Here is a 23,141-nt window from a genome sequence, read left to right as displayed (position 1 = left end):
GCAAGAGAGCAAGAGGGTGGTCTCCACTCTGAGGAGGGTTACCCCGCAAAAGCTTTGCTCCTCAGTATAGACAGGAACAAGTAGGACAGTTTACAAACACTTTGGACTCTAGCCATGAACTGCCTACACCCAATTTCACGACATATATCTACCTGGATACGACAAAGCATAATATACCGTAGGTATAGGCATATGCACACAAATGCTACAGGCCCGGACACGGACTGGGGGTAAATGGGCTTGGAGGAGGGGGGCGCTCAAGTCTTTGGCCTCTTCTAGACCTGCCCTCCTCTTCCACCGTCTGGAAAGTCGGAGCCTGCCTCAGGTCCCTTTAGCTGAAGAGAAAACTCCAACGCGCACCCTTCTGAGTTTGCCGGAGCCTTAAGACGAAGTTGCCGTGTGCGCCCACATCCCCACTCCCCGGCTTTCCTGCCAGCGTCAGGCGCCTCCACTGGGAGCTCCCAAGCTCCAGGGGCACCCGGGGGAGCACCCTCAGCTCCGCCCGCCCGCCCGCCAGAGGTGTCAAGGAGAGACAGGAGGCCGCGGAAGGGGGCGGGAAGGGAACCCCGAGGGCCCGCCGGGCGCGGCGCGCTCACCTGGCCCGCAGAGCCGGCTGAAGTGGTAGGGGTTGCAGCACACGGTGGGGCCGTCGGCGGCGGCGGCGAAGCTGTGGCAGCCGCACAGGGGCTTGAGCTCCACTGCGTGCTGCAGGTCGGGCCAGCGGAAGAGGCGGCCGAGCAGCAGCTGCGGCGGCGCGGGCTGGCCGCCCAGGCGGAGGTCGGCGCGCGGCACCAGCACGCAGCCGCCCGGCACGCCGCCGCGGGACTCCACCGCCTCCAGCAGCGTGTCCAGCGAGCGCTCCTTGAGCCGCTTCAGCAGCGAGTACGTGACCGTCTTGAGCTCCTGCTCGAGCAGCAGCAGCCGCGAGCGGGCTTCACGACTCCGCCCGCCGCCCGTCGGCTCCAGGGCCGCCCCGGCCAGGGGGTCGCCGGCGTCCCGGGGCGCGCCGGCGGCGTCCCGCTCCGAGAAAAGACAGCAGGTCACCGTCTCGCAATCACTTTCGGGCAGCCAGCCCCGGCCTCCCGGCTCCGCCACGTCCAGCGGGGAGCCCCCAGAGCCGGCCCCCGGCTCCGACATGGGCCTCGGGGGGCCCCCTGCGCGCCGGCGCCTCCCAGCGCCCTGGGCGCCTCGCTGTCCCACCGCGTCCCGGGGCCGCCTCAGGGCTACCGGGCGGACTTCGGGGCGGCCGCAGCCTCCGCCTTCTCGTGCCCGCGGGGCCGGCTCAGCTCGGCTGCCCACGCTCCCATCCTCGTCGCCGCCGCCGCCGCTGCCTTCCTCCCGGTCGGGGACCACACGACTTCGCCAAAGTCGCCGCACCAGCCCCGAGCGTTTGGACCTGAACATACGATATCCTTTGGCGCCGGGGGTGGGGGGGAGGCGGTCTCCGGTTACCGGGGGTCCGTTTCCTCAGCGAGGCGCCGGCTGCGCGAGCCGCAGCCCCACATGAAGCTCTGCCGCCGGGCGCCGTGCAGACCGCGCACAGCCTGTCGTCGAAGGGGCGCCGCAGGGCTGCAACATGAGGGAGCTCGCCAGGGCAGGACGGCGGGGAACGCGCGCACGCCGAGCCGCAGTCCGCGCTCGGCCCGCGACTACATGGACCCCGGCGCCCGGGCAGCTCAGCAACTCCAGCCCCGGCGCTTCAGAGGGACTGCAGACTGCGCGCCGCCAGCAAGACCCCGCATGGGCCGGAGAGCCTTCAAAAGTTACGCGGCTGGTCCATGAGCACAAAGCGCTCGCGCCGAACCCCCCAAATGTGTCTGGGAAGCCCTGCCTTTAAAACCCAAGCACTTCACTACATGGGCTTTTCCTGCAGGATCCGAAAGGCAGGCTTGTTGATACCCTCGACTTCCTTCTTACTCCCTGCAGAAAGAAAATAAGAAAAAGAAAAAAAGGAAAGAAAGAAAAAGAAACCCGAAACAAAACCAAAATCCCTGGAATTGCATGCACGAAAAGCCAACTCCGTCTCAGGTCCCAGGCGCTAGATGCACTTGGAGCGAATTTCTCCAGAACGCGGGTGTCAACACATGAGTGGAAACTGTAAAAATCCCAAAGAGCTGCTGGGAATCCTTAATTAAAAATGCAATCCACCGAGGCAGAGGTCGTAGCCCGCCCCACGCTGCGCTCGGACGCCCCGGACGCTGCGGCTGCAGAGGTCGCCCCCCTCCCCCCTCCACAAAAAGTGCCTCCCGGTGGCCCCGTGGTCCCGGCGAGGTCTGGCGAGGCAGCGCCCGGCGGCTCTTTCTCTCGGCTCGTCTCCCTCGCTCGCTCCCCCGCTCGGCTCTCTCTTTTTTGTTCTCCTCAAACGCACACTGAGGGCCCCCGGAGGAGCGCCGCGGAGTCATTGGCTGCCTCCCATCATATGCCAGTCTAGACACTTTGGCGGCTCCGCGGCGCTGATTGTTGCGCAAACAAGGTTTCAAGTTTCTTAACTCTTAAAGGAGAACACGTCCCATTGCAGGGCCCGAGGCTCCGAGGGGCCGGCTCCCGGGGCGGGCCGAGCCCCGGCCCCCGCCCCACGCTTGCCCCAGCCCCCCCGCCTCGGGCCTGACAGCGCCCACGGCCTGCTCTCTGGCTCGCGTGCGCCGCGGGCACGGATGCGAGCGCGCGCTCGCACACACACACACACACACACGCGGTTACACAAACCACGGGCGGGCTGCTCGAGGGCTCGGCGGACTCTCTAAGACTCGGACACAAACGGGGCGCTTTGCCTCTCCCTGGCTTGTGCACAAACTTACAAACACACATTGCACTTTAGAATTGGTACAAACCCCCATCCCAGGGAAGGCTAATAAAAATGGGTGTGCGTGTATGCTTTCCTGGCTTGCGTCTCTTGGGAGCAGGGGGCGGCTGATTTGTTGGAGTAGCGGGAGCTAGCGTGATAGCACGAGGTTTCCACACCCCCTGCACGAAGTCAGGGGTTGGCCGCCCGGCCAACCGAGGGGCGTGGAATGCCTCGCGCAGCGGGATTCTAGGCTTGCTCGAGGTAGGGGAGTTGCAGAGGGTGGGGTAGAGGCGGAGAAGGTCTTCTCTCGGGCTCCTCTCGGTCGCCAAGTCTCTTTACCTCGGAGCTAGGCGGGCCGCCAGCCGTCCCGGGGCTGGGCGACTCCTCCACCCCCTTCCCTTCCCCAGTTTATTCTCTGCACCACGAAGAGGTATGTGGGTAGGGCTCGTGATTTCCCCAGCGACGTTTCACCATGGCAATGGGGGTGGGTTGGGGGTCCGGGGCCCGCCTGATCCGGGGCGAGCTGGTGGGAGCGCGGCGGCAGCAGCGAGCCGCCCGGCGAGGTAAGGGTTAAGGCCGCTCTTGCCCCTGGAGCCGGCGCGGCGGGGTACCTCCTCGGGCGCTCCTGCTAGTCCGAGGGTGGCAAAAGTTCAAGCTTGTAAAGTCGGGATTGGCCCCGCGCGGAGGGAAAAAAGGCCTGGTCCCCCCTCCCACCCCGGGCGCGGCGCCGATTGGCCGGGCCACTGAGCGGGCACCGCCCTCTCCCCGGCGCGCGGCGGCCCCGCCCCCGGCGTGGTGTCCCGCCCCTTTCCGGGCAAGAACCAGACCAGCACTGAATGAAAGAAATTCCGCTACTCTCATTGGCCCGCGGCTGGACGCCATTCCCCCCGCCGGGGCCGAGGGTTTGCCGGCGCGCGGGTCTCCCTCGGGAGTTCCCACGTGTGGGACTGGCCTTGTGAGCGTGCTGCGGTGCTAGTCCCCGGGCGGGCCCAAGTTGTGTGTGCGCTGGGGGAAGGCCGGTGTTTGCAGGAAGGACTTAGAACCCTTTGCTGAGCTTTACCTGGAGCCAGGTACTGTTCGCTCCGCTCCCTCTGGGAGAGGCGTTTACTCTCGCGAATGGAGGGCCGGACTGAGAAGCTTCCCAACCCTCATCCCCTTCTTCTTTGGCCCAATCAAAATAGCTGTCTTGGCCTCCGTTTGAAAAACGGAGATGATGATGCCTGCCCTGCCTTCTTCACAGAACCATGAGGATCCTAGGAGACAGTGCCTTTTAAGTGCACAAGTCCTAAGCAAACAGGGTGAATTTTCACAAGTGAACAAAACACCTGTGTAAGCAACACCTAGAGGACAACGGATCTTGTGGCCCCTTTTCAGTCACTTCTGACCCCTGGGGAAATGAATGCGTCTTAAAATGCAAGGAGAAACTTAATGTGATGTAAAGTGTTTTCTTTCATCAGGGTATCTGCTGGTTTGGCTGTGGATTACAATAATAGCTTGTGCTTACTATGGGCAAGGCTATGTTCCAAGCAAGCATTACAAAGATTTTAGTCATTCTCACAACAATCCTATTAGTACTATTATCTCCATTTCACAGATGAGGAAACTGAGAAACAGGAACTTACTCATTTAATTTGCCACTGAAATGAAGATAGTCTTGAAACTGCTAAGATACTAAAACCAGAGAGGCATAAACCAGTATGTGCTCTTACCCCAACAGCTAGAAAGTGGTGTGGGTCTGTGTTGCCGGAGCACACCCTTCAGGACACTGCTTTCCAAAACGTGGTCCACTGGACCTGCTGAATCAAAGTGTTGTGGGCTGAGGCCCCAGACTCCATATAACAACACTTTAGGGGTAGGCATGGTTATTCACCACTAATTTACATTAAAGGACACTGAGGCACAAAGACCTTAAGTAACTTGCACAAGCTTGTAGTTAGTGGCAGAGGTTGGATTTGAACCCATTGGCTAGGGGAAGAGGTATGTGTGTGTGAGGGGAAGCAAAAGGAAAAGGATAGTAGGTGGATGGATTACCTCTCAGGGCTTCCACAAATGCTCAGCACCCCTGGATGCAAATCTGTGAACTGTGACTCCTTCCCCCTCCATTCCCCCATACCTCCCTAAGGTACCAGGGCATCCCTTTCTGCAGGGTTCCTGGTGGAGCACCCTGAGGGATGTCAGGCCTGTGCTTGGGGCCTCAGGCCGAGGAGAGACTGAAGTAGGAAACTTCCTGGGGAGGGCTGCCTTCTTCCCTGGGCAGTAATTTGGACAAAGTTTGCCTTCTGCTCCTGCTCATCCAGAGATGTGGCATTGAGGGTGGGGTGCCATTAGGTGCCAGCTGGATGACACCTGAAGAGCATGAAAACCAGAGTCTAGTAGGCCTGAGTTCAGTACTGACCCTACTTAACCTCCCTCGCCTCTATAAGCCTCGGGGTTCTCATCTGTAAAATGGGAATAGGAATCATGCTACAGTTGGTTACCAAAGTTAAATGACATGAGGTCCCGGAGTCATCCCTCATTCCAGGAAGACCAAGTCTCAATGGAGATAGTATCTGGAAGAGAAGGATGGTGACAGTCAGTCCCACTGTCCTTGGATTCCAGGGCCCATCCAGCCTAGCGCCTGCCTGTGTTGTGACCACTAGAGGGTGTGTGTGGCAGTGCCCAGAGGGCAGGGCCTCAGAGCTTCAGCCTAGGGCACCCTCCTAAACTGCCCCTCTGGAGAACAAGCTCAAATTCCCTGAGGGTGCAGGAAAGGAGAAAGGTAGGGTCCCAGCTGCTGCTCCTCAGGTCTCTGCAGCCAGGTTATTCACAAAGTAACTCACAAAGAAATAACTCTAACCCCTGAGATTTAAATCTGCCCCCTCCCCATTATTCTAATATTCCCCCAAAGTACCCTGTGTTTTCTCACAGTTCATAAACCCATGCAACCCCGTGTCCATTCTCCTCTGCCTCTGGAATGTAAGCCCCACGTGGTTAGAGATGGTGAAACTGTCAGGCACAGGCCACCCACAGACCCACTGAGCGAGTCAGAAACAGGCCATTTGATGCCACTCTGTCTGTACCATCAAAGAAGCTAATTCACACAAGACAGCACCTGCCCTATTTCTTCTCCCCAGTCCTTAGCATAACACCTGTCACATAGCAGGCACTTAATATTTGTGACATGATTGGATTAAAACCCCTCACTTCACCAAGCTCCATGCTCATCATCATCCCATACCAAACACTTACATGCACTATCTCATCAAATCCCCCCAACAGCATAATGAGGAAGTTCTTATTCTTAAACAATCCATTTTTTTAGAGAAGGAAACAGTGGTTGGGAGTCCACCTGCCAATGCAGGGGACACGGGAAGATCCCACACGCTGCGGAGCAACTGAGCCCATGCACCACAACTACTGAGCCTGTGCTCTAGAGCCCGTGAGCCACAACTACTGAGCCCACGTGCTGCAACTACAGAAGCCCATGTGCCTAGACCCATGCTCCACAACAAGAGAAGCCACTGCAATGAGAAGCCCGAGCACTGCAATGAAGAGGAGCCCCCACTCGCCACAACTAGAGAAAGCCCACGTACAGCAACGAAGACCCAATGCAGCCAAAAAGAATAATAATAAGAGAGAGAAGTAAGAACTGGCCATGCAGCAACCAAGACCCAACGCAGCCAAAAAGAATAAGAAGAAGAGATAGAAGAACTGGCCACACTGGGAAAAAGCATGTTGTCTTGTCCTGCTCTTGGCTTCCTGTGTGTACATTGTCTCTTCCCAGCCAGACCAGGACACACCTGTTGCTCTTGTTTACTTCCCAGAGCTCTCAGCATGCAGAGGTGTGTAATAAACATTTCTTGCCTCAATCCCCACTAGCACTGGCTGTGCTCTGGGAAGGGCTGGGGGACACAATGGTCAGTGCCTTCCAGGGCCCAGGACTGTGTGCAGGGCTGCATTGCGAATTCCATAGTCCCTAGACACTTTTGTCTTCATGGGTCCCTTCTTCCATAAAAAAATATTAAATAATATATTTTACAAGTATATTGGCATAAAGACAAGTGTAATCCAGGCTGGATTCATCGTTGTATGTTTATCATTATTATTTCTTTTCTTCTGATTTCAAACAAAATGAAAATTAAAGCATTTTGTAGGCCCCCTAAAATTACCGTGGGCCCTAGACACTGTGTCTGCTGTGCCTAATGGATCAATGGGCCCCAGGCCTGTGCCCTGGGCATGGCCGGTGCTCAGTAAACAGGCACTGCTTCCAGGAGCAGCCTGGCCAGGGAAATGCACGTGGGCTTTGGAGCCCTAAAGGCCTGGGTGTGATCCCAGCTCCAGCACTTACCCACTGAGGCTCTGAAGGCAATCACTAAGGCTTCCTGAGTTCTGTTTCCCTCCCTCCTGCTAAAATGCAGTGTTGTCATGAGGATTAGAAATAACATTAGATGCTTAATAAATGCCCAATATTATTAGCTGATTTGTCCCCGGGATGGAGCGGGTGCTGTGGAGGTGGACCAAGGACATGGCTGGAGTGGATGCCACCAACCCCAGCCAGGAGTCCTGGCCCCTTCAGAAGAAAAGGCAGAAGGAAGGCAGTGGGAGGAGGTGCAGCCACCTGGCCTTATATATACTCTTAGTATATATGTACTCTTAGTATAAGTCTGGAGCAGATAAAGAAAGATTAAAATTCAGAACCAGGCCTCTGCTCAGGTATTCTCAGCCTTGACTGTGCACTAGAATCACCTGGGAGCTTAAAAAATACTAAAGCTCAATCCCTACCCCAGATCAATTAAATCAGAACACCTGATGTGGGGCTGGGTATTTTTTTTTTAAGCATCCCCAGGTGATTCTTATCCGGAGCAGGGCTGAGCATCCCTGTGGCCATTTCTGTGGGTGGAAGGAGTGAGCTGGGGAATGATCTGTCCCGTCCAGCAGACAGACTTCTCACCCTGACAACATCTAAGACCATGAACTCTTAGTGGTTGCCAGAGGTGGATTGAAAGTAGGGTAAAATTCACTTTTAGGAGGTACTTCCGCGGCCCCTCACCCAACAGAGTATTCTTTTTCTCTGGGACAGCCTCCCAAATCGCCTAGCTTCAGGCTGCACCAGCCTGGATCCACCCCTGTGGATGCCACTCTCGGCCCAGAACCTTGCTGGGTCCTGAGATGAAGGGAGCAGAGCATGCCCCCATCTGACAGGGGGATAACAAAGAAGACAGGGGACCTACCCCAGCAAGCACTGAGTGCGTTTCTCCAAGGGTGGGCTGCAGACCTCCTCCACCTGAAGACCTGAGTACTGTTCATCTGCCGTCCTGGGCCACCCAAGACCCACTGAATCAGCATCTCTGGGTTAGGCCAGAGGCTGCATTTTTCACATTCTCCAGAGGGGATTCTCATGCACAGGAACGTTTCTGAGTTAAGAGAGGACCTATATTCCATATCTTGATTTGGGAGAAGATTACACAGTGCACACATAGGTAAAAAATCACCAAGTTTGGGGGCTTCCCTGGTGGCGCAGTGGTTGAGAGTCTGTCTGCCGATGCTGGGGACGCGGGTTTGTGCCCCGGTCCGGGAAGATCCCACATGCCGCGGAGCAGCTGGGCCCGTGAGCCATGGCCGCTGAGCCTGCGCGTCCGGAGCCTGTGCTCCGCAACGGGAGAGGCCACAACAGTGAGAGGCCCGTGTACAACAACAACAACAAAAATCACCAAGTTTTACACTTAAGATGTGTACTTTATGTGCCCAACTCAAGAACAAAAACAAAAGAGAACTAACCTACCATGTGCCTGGAGCTTTAGGAAGAAAAATCGGGGGAGGCTGCCTGGAAGAGGGCCTCTTTGAGGTAGGCTAGACAGGGAGAAGAGAAGGCAACAGGGCAGAGGGAGTTGGGAGGCCCATTGGGGAAGAGACTCTTGTAGCCACAGCAGTGGGGCAGGCAGGTAGGAATGGGAAAAGGGTTGTTTCTGAGGCCTTTTCAGGCAGCTGCCTCATCCCCACCCAGCAACAGGGTGTCCTTAGAGGCCCACAGGCTGCTGTGGTCAGCGTAGGTAGCCCATGTAAACTCCCAACTTGCCTCCAAGTGCATCCAGGTCTTTCTCCCCAACAAGACGGCATTGTTTGGGGCTCCAATGGAGGGCAAGAAAAACAGAGAGCCCAACTGTCCCTGTCATAATGGTATATAATTTATAATAATGTCAGCTATTAAAGGATTTTTGGTAATTAACTGACAGTGGTGTGCTATTTCACTGCATTTTTGCCTGTCATAATGATCTTGAACTTTGCAAGACGGTTTTGAACTTGCTCAAAATAAGTCCTGAATACAAAGAAGGGCGAGATCATTCCAAATAAGGGGTAAGAGACATTGGACAAAATGGGGCTGTTCTCCTCCCAGAAAGAGGGCTGAGCTGTACAGAACCAGAAAGATCTCAGGCCCACTGTCTTCCCAGGGAGCTATACAACCAGTAGAACGCCTGCCAGGCCACAGTGGTGAGTAAAGCAAGTCAGATGTTTCAAAAGAGTGTATTAAGTTGCATTTTTTTCAATATACCTTGTTTGCACGATACACAGCTAAGAATATTTTTCTCTTCCCCAGAGAAATATGCTTCCACTCTCATTTTTCTTGAAGCACATGATTCTCTTGGTATAGTTTTTACTCTTTTGATTTTTAACAGAGACATAGTATAGGAAATATTTCTTTCTCCTCTTGATTCCACTAAGAAAAAAAAAAAGTCAACACAAGCCCAGTGATAAATAGTAATTGACATGGAGTGCTGGAGAGGCATCAGGGAGTGGTGGGGTCTGTGGGAAACACATGAGCTCAGGCCCAGTGTGAGTGAGGCATCTGCTACTCCACTCCAGACAATCAGGACTGCAGGCCCCTGGCAGAGGCTGTTAAGTGCCAATGGCAACCTTGATTCTTCCCCTTTCTCTTTAATAGCAGAAAGATGATTTAATTTTAGCTGGGCAAATTTCATCCTGGGGGAAAAAGACTACTTTGGCTTGAGCATAGTCACATGACTATGTCTATCCTCCCTTGCCCTTGGTATAGCCATGTGACTATCTAGACAATAAGTTGTAAGTAGAAGCTTTGTGCAGGAATTCTGGGAAGGCTGTATAAAGAGAGCTGACTCCCTTTTTGCCTTCAATTTTTCCTTCTCTGGCCTAGAGTGTGAATGTGATGGCTGGAGCCCTGGAAGCCACCATGGGCCACGAAGCAACCTTTGCAAATGGGAGCTATACACTGAAAACAACAGAGCGGAGAGAGAAGCCTAAAGCCCCGATGGCTTTTTGAATCTACCTACCCAGTCCTGGGCTGCCTACTTATCTCCTGGCTCCTTCTATATGAGAAAGAAACATGTATCTTATGTAAGCCACTGTTATTTTGACATTTTCTGTTATAATCTGCCCAACTTAATCCTAATTAATACACCTGGGCTCACTGTCACCAGATAGTTCAACTTTTCAAATTTAGCCAGATTATACAGATTTGTATATGGCATAGATTGATGTCATACCTGTTGGAAACCTTATAAAATTATTTAAGATACTGAACAGGCCAAACAAATCATGTCTGAGCTGCATTCAGCCCAAGCCCCGCTCTGGCCTATACCATTGATTGTAGGTATTAAAACTGTTGATAAACAGTCAGTTCTTTCATTTCTGGGAACATAGTAGGATTGTACTTCTCGACCCAATTGAACTCAAATGTGTCCATGTGACTTCCTTTGGCCAACACTTCTGGGCAGGTGATTTAAGGGCCAGTGTGTGGTTTGCCATATTCTCTTTTCCCTGCTGCTGTCATTATGGAAGCATATCAACATGGAGCTTCCTACACAGCTGGATGGTTGAGTGACTTTGAAGAACAGACCACCCTGATAACTCACCATGCAGTACCTAAACATGGCTGTTGTAAAGCCACTGGAATTTGGGGGATGTTTGTTAGCACAGCATTATTTAGCTTATCCTGACTGATCTGCCATCTGCACCATAGATATTGATCAGTGGAATTTTATGAAGCCCTCCTTCAACGTTTTTCTCTGTGGCTGAAATTTCCCCATTTTTTTAGCCCTCTTACTCATTCTTTTTCTTTCATTTACTCTTTCATTCATTCATACATTTATACATCAAACACTGGGGGGGGGGGTAGGGAGATGCCCTCTATGTGGCAAGTCAAGTCACTGCTATCTGGGAGCTCACATTCTTCTTTTGATTGGGTTGCTTCTCTTGCCAATATCCCTTTGGAACCTTCCCAACCTCCCTCACACACAATCCAGAGGTGGAAAGGGATAGGAAGGGAGAGAGATGAAGTCCTTCGAGGGCAGCCTCTCAGGTCTAGGATTTGCATTAGTGTTTTCTGTTTTCCTTTCATCTAATTCAAACCTTAACACATCCAGTGAGAAAACCAAGTCTCAGAGAGGTTAATTAACTTGCCCAAAGTCACACAGTTAGAAAGCAGCAGACCTAGACCTGAAGCCAGTTCTGACAACCTGCAAGGCCTATGCCGTCCAGCTACCCTATACCACCTGCCTCCATGGAAGTCTCTCTACTGTGGTCATTGCTACCACCAGGAGCCATCTGTAGCTACAGGGCAGCATAGCAGATAACAGCCCATTACCCACTTCTGACTCTTTCTTTCATCACAGACCGAAAAGCATTTGAGGGCTTCCCTAGTGGCGCAGTGGTTAAGAATCCGCCTGCTAATGTAGGGGACACAGGTTTGAGCCCTGGTCCGGGAAGATCCCACATGCCACAGAGCAACTAAGCCCATGCACCACAACTACTGAGCCTGCACTCTAGAGCCTGCAAGCCACAACTACGGAGCCCGCGTGCCACAACTACTGAAGCCCACGCCTAAAGCCCATGCTCCACAACAAGAGAAGACACCGCAATGAGAAGCCCGTGCACCACAACAAAGAGTAGCCCCTGCTTGCTGCAACTAGAGAAAGCCTGCACGCAGCAATGAAGACCCAATGCAGCCAAAAATAAATAAATAAGATTTATTTAACAAAAAAAGAAAAGCATTTGAAACTCTATTGAATCTGATGCACACAGTATAAGCCTGTGGTCAGCAGAGGAAAACAGGAGGGTTTGGCCTGCAGTCTGTGGGAGCCAAGAATGCTTGCACACAGGCTTGGAGATGATAGATGGCAGCTGTGTCTATTAGGAAGCCTTGGGCTGCAAGTAACTGGAAAGCCAACTCAAAGTGGTTCAAACGATAAGAATCTTACTTCATTAAAAAAAAAAAACAGAGCTAGAACAGATTCTCACAGCAGCTCTGCAATGTTGTCAAGGACCCAGTTCTTTCCATCTCTTTTCTCTTCTACCCTCTGTAGGTCAGTTTTACCTTAGACTGGTTTCCCTCACAGTTGCAAGATAGCTGCTGCAGTTCCAGGCATCACATCAGACACAGTGAGAAACAGCTCTCTTCTTGTCTCCTTCCTAAAAGTAAAGAACCTTTCTCCAGAAATTCCCTAGCAGATTCCCCTCAAATTTAATTTGCCAGAACGGAGCCACTGATTGACTTAAAGTAGAGAAATTTCATTTGCTATACTTCAACAAATTTTTTTTAAAAAGAAAAAAATTTCAACTGATAGGTGGCTGGATATCTTCCATTCATCCTTCCCCTTCTCCATCTTCTCTATGTCCTGGGAGGTTGATGTGTCTGGGCTACAGCAACGGGCAACCTTGCTCTCTGACTCCCGGTTGGACCCAGCCAATAATGGACACCAGAAAGTGCTCCCAGAACAGGAAGAGGGAGCAGTCAGGGTATTTAATCTCCTGTGTCCTCCTTTCTCAGTCATCTGTATCTTCTACCAAAGCCCACAGCTCCTGCAATGCAGCCCTCTCCATACCAGGCACTCTCCTGGTTCTGGCTCCTGCTCCCTCCCTTGGGGTCTTCTCAGTCCTAGGGGGTGATAACAGCTCCCCACCATTGCTAGCCTCAGGCTACTTCACTACTCCTCTCACAATACCAAACCCTTCATGCGCCTTTGTAAATAGTCCTTTATCCATCTCTATTGATTGCCCAGTCTGAATGTGCTATCCTCTACCTTTCCCTAGAGCTGATGATACACTGGGCTGGGGATAAATCTCCCTTTGCAGTATTGAATCACTGTCTCTGGGCCTCTTACCAGAAGGTCTTTTTAGCACTTGACCCTCTGTTCATCCCAAATAGCATGCATCTCCTTACCCCCCATGCTGACTTGCCCATCTCTGTCAATAGCACCACCAACCATTCAGTCACCCAGGATCAACACCTGGGTGTTGACTCCCACTTTCCCATTGCCCTGCCGCCAACCTAATCCAGAGCAGGTTCCATTGATTCTACCTCTGCTGTCTCCCATTCCTCACCCCTACCCAATTTCAGGCCTATCGCTGCTCATCTGCTCACTGACGGCAGCCTCCTAATGACCCCCTGCCTCCGATTCATGCCTTTCCCTGCTGCCACAGGAAACTTCCTTAACCACAGCTCTGATCATCTTAACCTTCTGCCCAAAAACCTGCTCCTGTTGCCTGCAAATTAACATCAAATCCCTCCTCATTCAGGCCCCTACCCAGCTTCTCAGCCTCAGTTCCTACTACATCCATAACCCACTGGCAATACAGGTTACATCAGTCAGCTATTGCTGGGTAAAAAAAAAAAAATAAATCACCCCAAGACTCAGTAGCTTAAAACAACAATGTCTATTATTGCTAACAAGTCTAAGGTCAGCAGAACTTCTGCTGATCTGGGCCAGGGTCGGCTGATCTTGGCTTGGCTCACTCACATGTCTGCAAGCAGCAAACAGGTTGGCTGGGGCCTAGCTGATCTGGGACAGCCTCGCTCACATGTCTGGTGGTTGTATGGCTGTCGGCTGGGTGAAAGGAAGTGACTGGGCCTGATGTCACTCAATCCAGCAGACAAGCCTAGTGGTATATTAGTTTTCTGTTGCGGCATAACAAATTACACAGCTAAAACCAACAAACCTTTATTTTCTCAGTTTCTGTGGGTCAGGAATCCAAGTGCCACTTAGCTGGGTGTCTTTGACCCAGGGCCTCTCACAAGGCTACAGGCAAGGTATCAACTAGGACTTCAGTCATCTCAAGGCTCAAATAGGGGAGGATCTGCTTCTCAGCTCACTCCCGTGACTTTGGCGGGTCTCGGGTCCTCGCTGGCTTTTGACCAGAGACATCATATCCACGCCGTGTGGGCTCCTCCACAGGGCACTCACAGCATGGTGGCTGGATTCCCTCAAAGCAAGGCAGCAGGAGAGTAAGAAAAGGAGAGCAAGATGGAAGTCACACGGTCTTTTCATAACCTAATAGCGGAAGTGCCAACCCGTCTCTTTTGCTGTATTCTACTCATTAGAAGCGAGGCACTAGGCCCAGCCAACACCGTGGGGTTACAAAGGGCATTAATCCCAGGAGGTGGAGATTCTTGGGAGCCATTTTAGGCTGGGCCTGCCTGTCACACCTGGGCTTGGTCATAGACTGGTGGCAGGCTTCCAAGGACAGCAAGGTGAGTCCAGAAGTGTGCAAGGCTTCTTGAGGCCCAGGCTGGGAACCTGCATATGTTTGATCAAAGCAAGTCATAAGGCCAAGCGCAGATTCAAGAGATGGGGAAGTAGACTCTATCTCTCGATGGGGAGAGCTGCCTAGTTACACTTCCAAGGGGATATGGACTAGGATGGAGAATTGTGTCTGTTTTTGCAAAGAACCACACAGGGTTTCCCACTGAACACAAAAATGCCTTGTGCTTTCTAGCCTAAAGGCCGCTGGGTGTACAGTTTCCTCTTCCTGTGTGTCCTAGCCCCACCTCTGCCTATTATATCCTGCCAGTCTTCAAGGACCAACTCACATCCTGTATCAGTTTCCTTTTGCTGCTATAACAAATTACCACAAACTTAGTGGCTTAAAACAACTCAAATTTTATTACCTTATAGTTCAGGATGTCTGAACCACACGGGTGTCACTGGGCTAAAATCAGAGCACTGGCAGGGCTGCATACCTTCTGGAAGCTCTAAGGGAGAATCCATTTTCTTGCCTTTTCCAGCTTCTAGAGGCAGCCCACATTCCTTGGTTCATGGTCCCTTCATACATCTTCAAAGCCAAGAAGTTTGTCACTCACATCACTCTGACAATGACTCTCTCTCCCTCCTTCCTCCACTTATAAGGACCCTTGGGGCTTCCCTGGTGGCGCAGTGGTTGAGAGTCCGCCTGCCGATGCAGGGGACACGGGTTCGTGCCCCGGTCCAGGAAGATCCCACATGCCGCAGAGTGGCTGGGCCCGTGAGCCATGGCCACTGAGCCTGCGCGTCTGGAGCCTGTGCTCCGCAATGGGAGAGGCCAGAACAGTGACAGGCCCGTGTACCGCAAAAAAAAAAAAAAAAAAAAAAAGGACCCTTGCGATGGCATTGGCCCTACTGTGATAATCCAGGATAATCTCCCCATCTCAGGGTCAGCTGATTAGCAACCTGAATTCCCCTGTGCCACATAACCTGACACAGTCACAGGTTCCAGGGATTAGGACATGGACGTCTTTGGTCCAGGGGAGCATTATTCTGTGTACCACTCCCTCTCCCACCCCCAGGAGCAATAATGGCAGCAGTATTTATTGAGCACTTACCATGTACCTGTCAGTGCACCCTCCCTGCCATCTCCACACCCCATCCCGCCCTCATCCATCTGAACAATCTCATCCACTCTTTACAACCCTATAAGGAAGGTTCTATCTAGTGGTCTCATTTTACAGACTCAAAGAAGTTAAGCAATCCCCCAAGCCTACCCAGCAAGTAAGGGCTGGATATTGGAGTTTGAACTCAAGTCTGTCCAACTCTGAAGCCAGAGTCCCAACCATATGTGTGTCCTATGAAGCCACCCAATCCCCTCCTCTGTGTTCCCATAGCTGAGTGGTCGGGCCTCTCTTTTTAAATGATACTCCGCTAAAGTTTCCACTTTCGGCAGGCCACCTCCCCACCTCAGCTGTCACAGTAATAAGAGTCGTTATTTAACGAAAATCTACCATGTCTCAGACCCTTCACATACAACATCTCTGACACCCACTGCTAAGGCCGGTCCTGTTTCCACTTTCCACAGAAGGAAGCTGAGACTCAGAGAAGCGAGGGTCAGCCTCAGGAGTCATTAATGGCAGTTCTGGAAGTTGAACACAGGCCTAATTCCAAAGCCAGTTCCTGCCTCAGCCAGGCCACCTTTGCAGTTGTAAACGCCTGCTGCCTTTGTAAGCTGGGTACAGACATATACATATCATTAGCTGGCTTTAAGGTGGCAGTGTAGTCCAGTGGTTAAATTGGAGATGCTGGAGTCATCCTGCTGGGGTTCCCAGCCCTCCCACTTTCTGCCTGTGTGACGTATGCAAGTCACTTAACCTGTGTCTGCCTCAATTTCCTCATCTGTAAAACGTATAATGATAGTACCTACCTCATAAGGGCTGTTGTGAAGAGTTAACATATCTCAAGTGCTTTTGATAGTCACTGCCACACAGCAAGCGCTATGTAAGTGGTGGCTTTTATTGTGGGGTGACCTGGTCAGCTGAGGGTCATGCAGAGCCCCTGCCCCAATGTCTGGTCACGTCATTGGTCCTCTGCTCCAGTCTTGTTAGGCATCTTTCTTCTGTGAAACTTTATGACCCCAAACTACCTAAATGGAAGGTTATCTGGAAGACCAAAAAAGATAAATGTTGAGAATACTTTATAAACTGTAGAGAGAAATGCCCAAGTTGGCTATCATTGACCTTTATGAAGTGCTTAACAATCAGACCAGGAAACCATAGACCCACCGGAAGACCCAGTGTCAGCCTTCTCAGTGTGGGCCCCAGGGGAACAGAGGGCCGGCAGCTGTCATATGTCCTCCTCCCTCCCATCTCCACACCCCATCCCGCCCTCATCCATCCTGGGGCTGTAGGAATGCGATGGTATCTCAGCAAACAGACAGTCTGTTCCCAGAGGAGATGGGGCCGCCCCCAGGAGGCCCCACTCTCCCAGCCACTGTAAACACAAGGGTCTGTCCTCTTTATCAGCCTGGCTCAGCGGCAGCGGAGACAGTCTGCCCGCTGGAGAGTCACTGCACAGCGATAAGCCGCCGGGCCCCTTGTTGGCTGCCCTCCTGGGGCTGCAGCCGAGCTGTGCCAGAATAGGAATCTTGGGGCTGTCCTGGCTCAGGGCCTAAACACCTCGTCCAGGGGCTGGGGGGCTGGATGCCTGTGCTCTGAGGATGTTAGCCACTCAGAGGAAGGAAGCAAAGGCCCAGAGCCGCCAAAGGGCCAGGGCACACAGTCTGCAAAGCCCCCAGGAGCTCCAAGACTGCTGACTCTGTTAATTACATTGCTTTGCAAGATAGCTTTATCCTCCTCCTCCCTCATCATTGTCATCTTTACAGACCATACATATTGATGATGTTACCAAGCCCCATGTTTTCCAATCCACACTCCAGTCAAAGAATTAATACACATAAAGCACTTAGCACTGGGCTTGATAAGGGCTCAGAGAAAGTCACCTTGCATAGGCACAGTGTAGTAGCGTTCTTGTGGTTCAGGCAACCCCCGGTCCCTTAAAATAATAACAGCTAATTTTATCCGGGACAGTCGTACCCATTATGTCCTCAGTTTCTCCACTGACTGGACGTGGGGAATACTGGAATGAACATCATTCCCATTTGACAGAGGAGGGAACTGAAGGGCCCAGAGAGGTGAAGTGATTTGCCTAAGCTGCACAGTCAGGACATGGCACAGCTGGGACCAGCCCCAAGCCCAGCCCAAGGAGTCAGGATAGAATCCTGGGAGCCCCAGGGGCTGGGGGCTGGGGGCTAAGGCCGCTCTCACTGAGTCTACAATCCAGCCATCACCATCACCATCACAGGGACTTCTACTGCCTTCTCCCTTCTAAAGGCACCCCCTGCACCCCAACAGGTACCCTCTCCTAGCCAAGGGACCTCCAGGTGGCCTTTGATTCTCATGAATGGGTCCACCATCACCTTCGCCACAAACCAGCTGGGCCCTCGAACCTCCCCTCCCACACATCAACAGGCTCTGATTCTCAGGGTGACAGAGGAAAGGGATGGACACTGAGCTGGAAATTGGGACATACAGAATGGCTCCCCAGATGTCTCAAGTTTCCTCCAGGCCATGTCTTCTCCCTGTGCCCACCGGAGTGTCCCGCCTCCACCACCCACATGTCCACCAGATCCCACATCACAAGGTGGCCCTTTAGTCCACTGCTGTAGCCTCAGACCTCCGGCTACTGCCCCAGGCAAGGTCATGGCCCCTCTGCCACCTCCCCCGAACACCCAGCCTATCACCATCTTACCCACGGATACTTACTGAGTGTCTTCTCTGCACCAAGTACTCTTCCAGGCACTGGGGGGACAGCAGTGAACAAAACAGACAGGGTCCCTTCCCTCACGGAGCTTTCACTCTAATGAAGGAAGCGAGGGAAACAGACAGTTAAACAAAACAAATGAGTAAACTATAGGGCATTTTAAGTAAGATTTATTATAGATAACTTTACTATCATTGAAAATAAGGGCTTTGGTTAAAGAAAAAAAAAAGGGATGGGTTTGGGGAGTGTGGGGTGGAGTTGCTGTTTAAATGGGGTGGTCACGTAGGCCCCCTTGAGAAGGTGACATTTGCTCAAAGAATTGAAGGAGGTAAGGGGGTCTACCTTAAGGATTCCGAGGAAGAGCATTCCAAGCAAAGGGAACAGCCAGGGTGAAGGCCCCTGTTTGAATCCATGTTGCCTTTTCTGTGCACCCACATTTTTCATCCCTTTATTTGGCCCTGAGCAGAGTCCAGGAGCATCAGAGGAAGTTGCTCACTTGGCCACCTGTCCTGCTGTACCAGGAGCTCCTTGGGGCAGGGACCCTGTAACGGTCAAGTTCACAGTCACCTCAGACCCCACCCTGACATGTCCAGACACACAGACACAGACCCAGACCCTCATGCCCAGACATACACACCCAAACTTGTACACAGAGATCCACACACTATGCCAATAGAGAAGGCCTCAGTGATTGTCTATTGAGATGAACTGAGTGAAGAGGAAATCATAATTAAGTACACTCAGCCCCATCTAGTTTACAAAGGTCTCCCTTGTGCCTACTCTTTGAGCTTGAGAACTGGGTGGTTAAAAATAGTGAGGCTCTGGGGCTTCCCTGGTGGCGCAATGGTTGAGAGTCCACCTGCCGATGCAGGGGACACGGGTTCGTGCCCCGGTCCGGGAAGATCCCACATGCTGCAGAGTGGCTGGGCCCGTGAGCCATGGCCGCTGAGCCTGCGTGTCCGGAGCCTGTGCTCCGCAACGGAAGAGGCCACAGCAGTGAGAGGCCCGCGTACTGCAAAAAAAAAAAAAAAAAAAAAAAACTAGGCCCCCGGACAACTTCCCAAAGAGGCTGCAATGGCGGCCAGGGAGGAGGTGCTCACTTTGGAGGCTGAAGTTGCCCAGGGTGAGGAGGAGCTGAGTTCCCTGAAGCAGAGGCTGGCGGCGGCTCTTCTGGCCGAGCAGGAGTCAGAGTGGTTGGTTCCGGTGTCTCCCCTGCCGCCGAAGGCCGCCCTGTCGCGAGATGAGATTCTGCGCTACAGCCAGCAGCTCGTGCTGCCTGAGCTGGGCGTGCAGGCACAGCTGCGCCTGGCGACCGCGTCTGTGCTGGTCGTGGGCTGCGGGGGACTCGGCTGCCCACTGGCGCGGTACCTGGCAGCGGCCGCCATCGGCCGCCTGGGCCTTGTGGACTACGATGTAGTAGAAGTGAGCAACCTGGCCCGCCAGGTGCTGCACGGCGAGGCACTGGCCGACCAGGCCAAGTCTTTTCGGCCGCCGCTACACTGCGCCATCTCAATTCGGCGGTGGAGTGCGTGCCCTACGCCCAGGCGCTTACGTCAGCCACGGCTCTAGACCTGGTCGGCCGCTATGACGTGGTGGCTGATTGCTCCGACAACGTGCCCACTCGCTACCTGGTTAACGACGCCTGTGTGCTAACCGGCCGGCCCCTCGTGTCGGCCAGCGGCCTGCGCTTCGAGAGCCAACTCACAGTCTACCACTACAGCAGTGCGCCTTGCTATCGCTGCATGTTTCCGCAATCACCTCTGGCGGAGACGGTGACCAGCTGCGCGGATGGCGGGGTGCTTGGTGTGGTTACCGGGGTCCTGGGCTGCCTGCAGGCGCTGGAAGTGTTGAAGATCGCTGCAGGTCTGGGCCCCTCTTACAGTGGCAGCCTGTTGCTCTTTGATGCCCTCGGAGGTCATTTCCGCTGTATTCGGCTGCGGAGGCGCAGGTCCGACTGTGCAGCTTGCGGGGAGCGGCCCACTGTGACTGATCTGCAGGACTACGAAAGCTTCTGTGGCTCCTCAGCCACCGATAAGTGCCGCTCCCTACAGTTGCTGAGTCCGGAGGAGCGAATTTCTGTCGTCGACTATAAGCGACTTCTGGATTCCGGGTCACCCCACGTGTTGCTGGACGTCAGGCCTCCAGTGGAGGTGGACCTGTGTCGGTTGCCTCACTCCCTACACATCCCTTTGAAACGTTTGGAACAGAGGAATGCGGAGAGCCTGAAACTCTTGGGAGAAGCAATCCGGGAAGGGAAGCAGGGCACACAGGAAGGGGCATCTCTCCCCATTTATGTGATCTGCAAACTGGGCAATGACTCCCAGAAAGCCGTGAAGATCCTGCAGTCCTGGACAGACTTAGACTCTTTAACAGTTCGGGATGTTGTGGGAGGCCTCATGGCCTGGGCTGCCAAAATCGCTGGAACGTTTCCGCAATACTGAGATGGCCGGTAGAGTCTGACCAGCGAAAGATGTGGGTTGTCATGTTACCTAAAATTTTTTTGCCTTTATGAATGTATTTGCATTTTTTTCAGTAATGTACGGAAGAGCCTGGGATTCTCCAATATCTGCGGATAGGTGGACTTCTTTTTATAAGGAGCTTTTTAATTGTAACTTACTGGGTGATGTAGCAGTTAAGGGGTTATAACACTGTTCCTCTGAACTGCCTTGTGTTTGCAGCACTTGGATGGTGTGTTGAACAGGTGGGATAGAATGTAAGTGACAGGACTTTGTGTTTTGAACTGCAGGTCATTTGCGTGTCCTGCCTTTTTTTTTTTTTTAAATCTCCCAATTAAAAAGCTCTTTAAAGTTGTCCATTTTATTGCTTGGAAAGCTGTCATACACTTACTGAATTGATCACGGATGATACAGTTAAGATAAGTTTATTGTTTACTAAGACATTCTTTGGGTGTTATTTCTAATGCAAATGATGGAACATGCCCTAGAGAAATCAGTGTTTAAAATGTAAATTGTTAAAACATTAAAATGAAAATTAGCTGGGAAGTGGTCATTCTATTAAATATTTTCAATTAATAGCCAAGTAAGATATTTACAGTCTAGCAAGATAGAAACCACCTTTGTAGCATGTCAGTTTCTTTTATAAATTGCTGATCTTTTCTTAGACTTAACTTCAGGGCCCACCTTATGTTGGACACGTACAGAAATTTCTAAACTGTATGGTTTGTCTTGCTTTGGAATCTTCAAGTCCCAGGTCCCAGCCTTCTGCCCTCCCCTGTCCTTTTGTCCCTGTCCAACCTGTTATTTTTATTTTTGTCTTTACTGTATGGCCAGAATGCCAAATACAATATTGAATTAAAGTGGAATAATGAACATTCTTCTCTCCTTTGCAGTTTCAGGTGAAGAACTTTGAATATTTGACCAATATTACTTGTTATTGCTTTACTGTAGATAAATACCTCCTATCAGATTAAATAAATTTCTGTATTAAAACAAAACAAAACAAAACAAAACTAGGCCCCCATTTAAGGACCTCTGGATTCTTCCCCAGAGGTTTCAAAGCTGATGGACCGTAAGTTCCCCATGAAAAGCATGGGGCTGGAGTCACTGGATGACCACCCCAACCGAACCCTAGCACAGTGCCCCAAACACACTCAACTACAACTGTGGTGTCCAGTGTATGCCTTGCCTTTACTAGGAGCAGATGAAAATGCATCAGCCATGGACCTGCTGCCAGGAGCTTACAGCCTAGGGGAGACACACACATACATCCCAGTGGGACAGTACTCAGGGAGCCTTGGGGGACCAAAGGATGCTGCTTCTCCTGGAATGAGTGAAGGAGAGAGAAGAAGGAATACACAGGAACCCCAGCAGAGGGGCCGACATATACAAAGAGCAGGGACACTTAAGAAATGCTAAGGGGAATTCTGGTTTTGGGCGGCAGAGTTCAAACAGGAAGGGTCAGTGGGGGCGGGTCAGAAGCAAAGGGCCTGGATGTCAAGCGGATGTGTTTGATTTTATTTTCTTAAGTGGAGGTTTTCAAGCAGGGTTATGGCAGGATCTGACTTGTGTATTATCTGGATCTCTCACAAACTGTGAGCAGTGTAGAGGATGGGGTGGAGGCTTCCAGGGCATGGGATATGAAGGTATGATTAAAGTCGAGAAGAGAAAATGTATTTATAATGCTTTATTTCTTAAATAGGGTGATGGGGACACTGTTTCTACTCTTTTTTATATGTCTGAAATAGTTCATAATGAAAAGGAAATTTTAAATAAAAAAGTGAATTAAAAAAGTCAGTGAATAAGCTCCAAGAGGGTGCAGATAACAACAGCTAATAATGAAGCTTGTTATGCTCTTAGTAAGACTGCTTAATAGGCACAATTTCCAGGACTTTCTAAGTATACAGTCATTTAACCCTCACAACCCTAGGAGGTGGGTGTTTTACTCCCCAGTTACGGATGAGGATAGGGAAATATAGAGAAGCTGAGTATCTTGCCCGAAGTCACCCAGTCAGTAGGATGGAAAGCAGCGATTCAGGGATTCATCACACTCTTCACCAAGGTTTGTATTACCACATGGCTCCTGTTCACTACCACATCCCCAGCACCTGGCACCTGGCCTGTAGTAAATTTTCGTTGAATGCATGCAGCCCAGAGAGGTTCAGCAAGTTCCCTTAGGCCACACAGAAGTGCCCTTCAAGATTATGCCCCCATGGGGAGCCCGGTTGTCCGGCTTCCGGTCCAGCGCTCCTTCCCCGACCTGGCCGCACCCCTTTCTGCCTCTCCTGTTCCTCCTCGCAGTCTCCAGTCCCAGCCATCCTGGGTCAGTATACCGGCGGCAGCCTAAGCCTGACTCAGCCAGACCAGCGGAGCGAGAGCCGCGTAGGACGAGGCTGCGGGGAGGCGGGGCCGCGGGGCCAGCAGTGGGCGGGGCCACGTGGGGGCAGGACCTGGGTGGGCGGGGTTAGGAGGGCTGCGCGGACGCCGGGCAGAGGCAGAACAGTCCTGAGCAGACAGGAAAGCACGGTCTTCTTATTCTGTCAGCAGTGACTAGCTGTCACTCGCTCGCTCTAAGAGACCCCATTATGTGGAGCCTGTCTTTCAACC

General features: G+C 52.2%; 2 protein-coding genes across 2 annotated transcripts in view; one reads left to right on the top strand and one right to left on the bottom strand.

The window, feature by feature from the left end:
- The window catches only part of SMAD6 (SMAD family member 6), a 75,757-nt gene extending 72,529 nt beyond the window's left edge, over window positions 1–3,228 (bottom strand). The window contains exon 1 of the mRNA XM_027123403.1: window positions 597–3,228. Within this exon, the coding sequence (XP_026979204.1) occupies window positions 597–1,404 (808 nt within the window). The 5' untranslated portion in view covers window positions 1,405–3,228. The remainder of the gene's footprint in view (window positions 1–596) is intronic.
- A 15,924-nt stretch (window positions 3,229–19,152) lies between these two features.
- On the top strand, window positions 19,153–21,229 carry LOC113629163 (adenylyltransferase and sulfurtransferase MOCS3-like). Its single transcript, XM_027123405.1, is given in 2 exon segments — window positions 19,153–19,555; window positions 19,558–21,229. Coding segments are annotated over 2 exon segments (1,365 nt in total). The 3' UTR covers window positions 20,520–21,229.
- Window positions 21,230–23,141: the final 1,912 nt, after the last annotated feature.

This window comes from Aethalodelphis obliquidens, unplaced genomic scaffold, assembly GCF_003676395.1.
Source record: "Aethalodelphis obliquidens isolate GAN/ISIS:26980383/991018 unplaced genomic scaffold, ASM367639v1 scaffold26, whole genome shotgun sequence".
Taxonomy (NCBI): Eukaryota; Metazoa; Chordata; class Mammalia; order Artiodactyla; family Delphinidae; genus Aethalodelphis; species Aethalodelphis obliquidens.
Note: the sequence above shows the minus strand (reverse complement) of the source record. Positions and strands in the feature narration are given on the sequence as shown.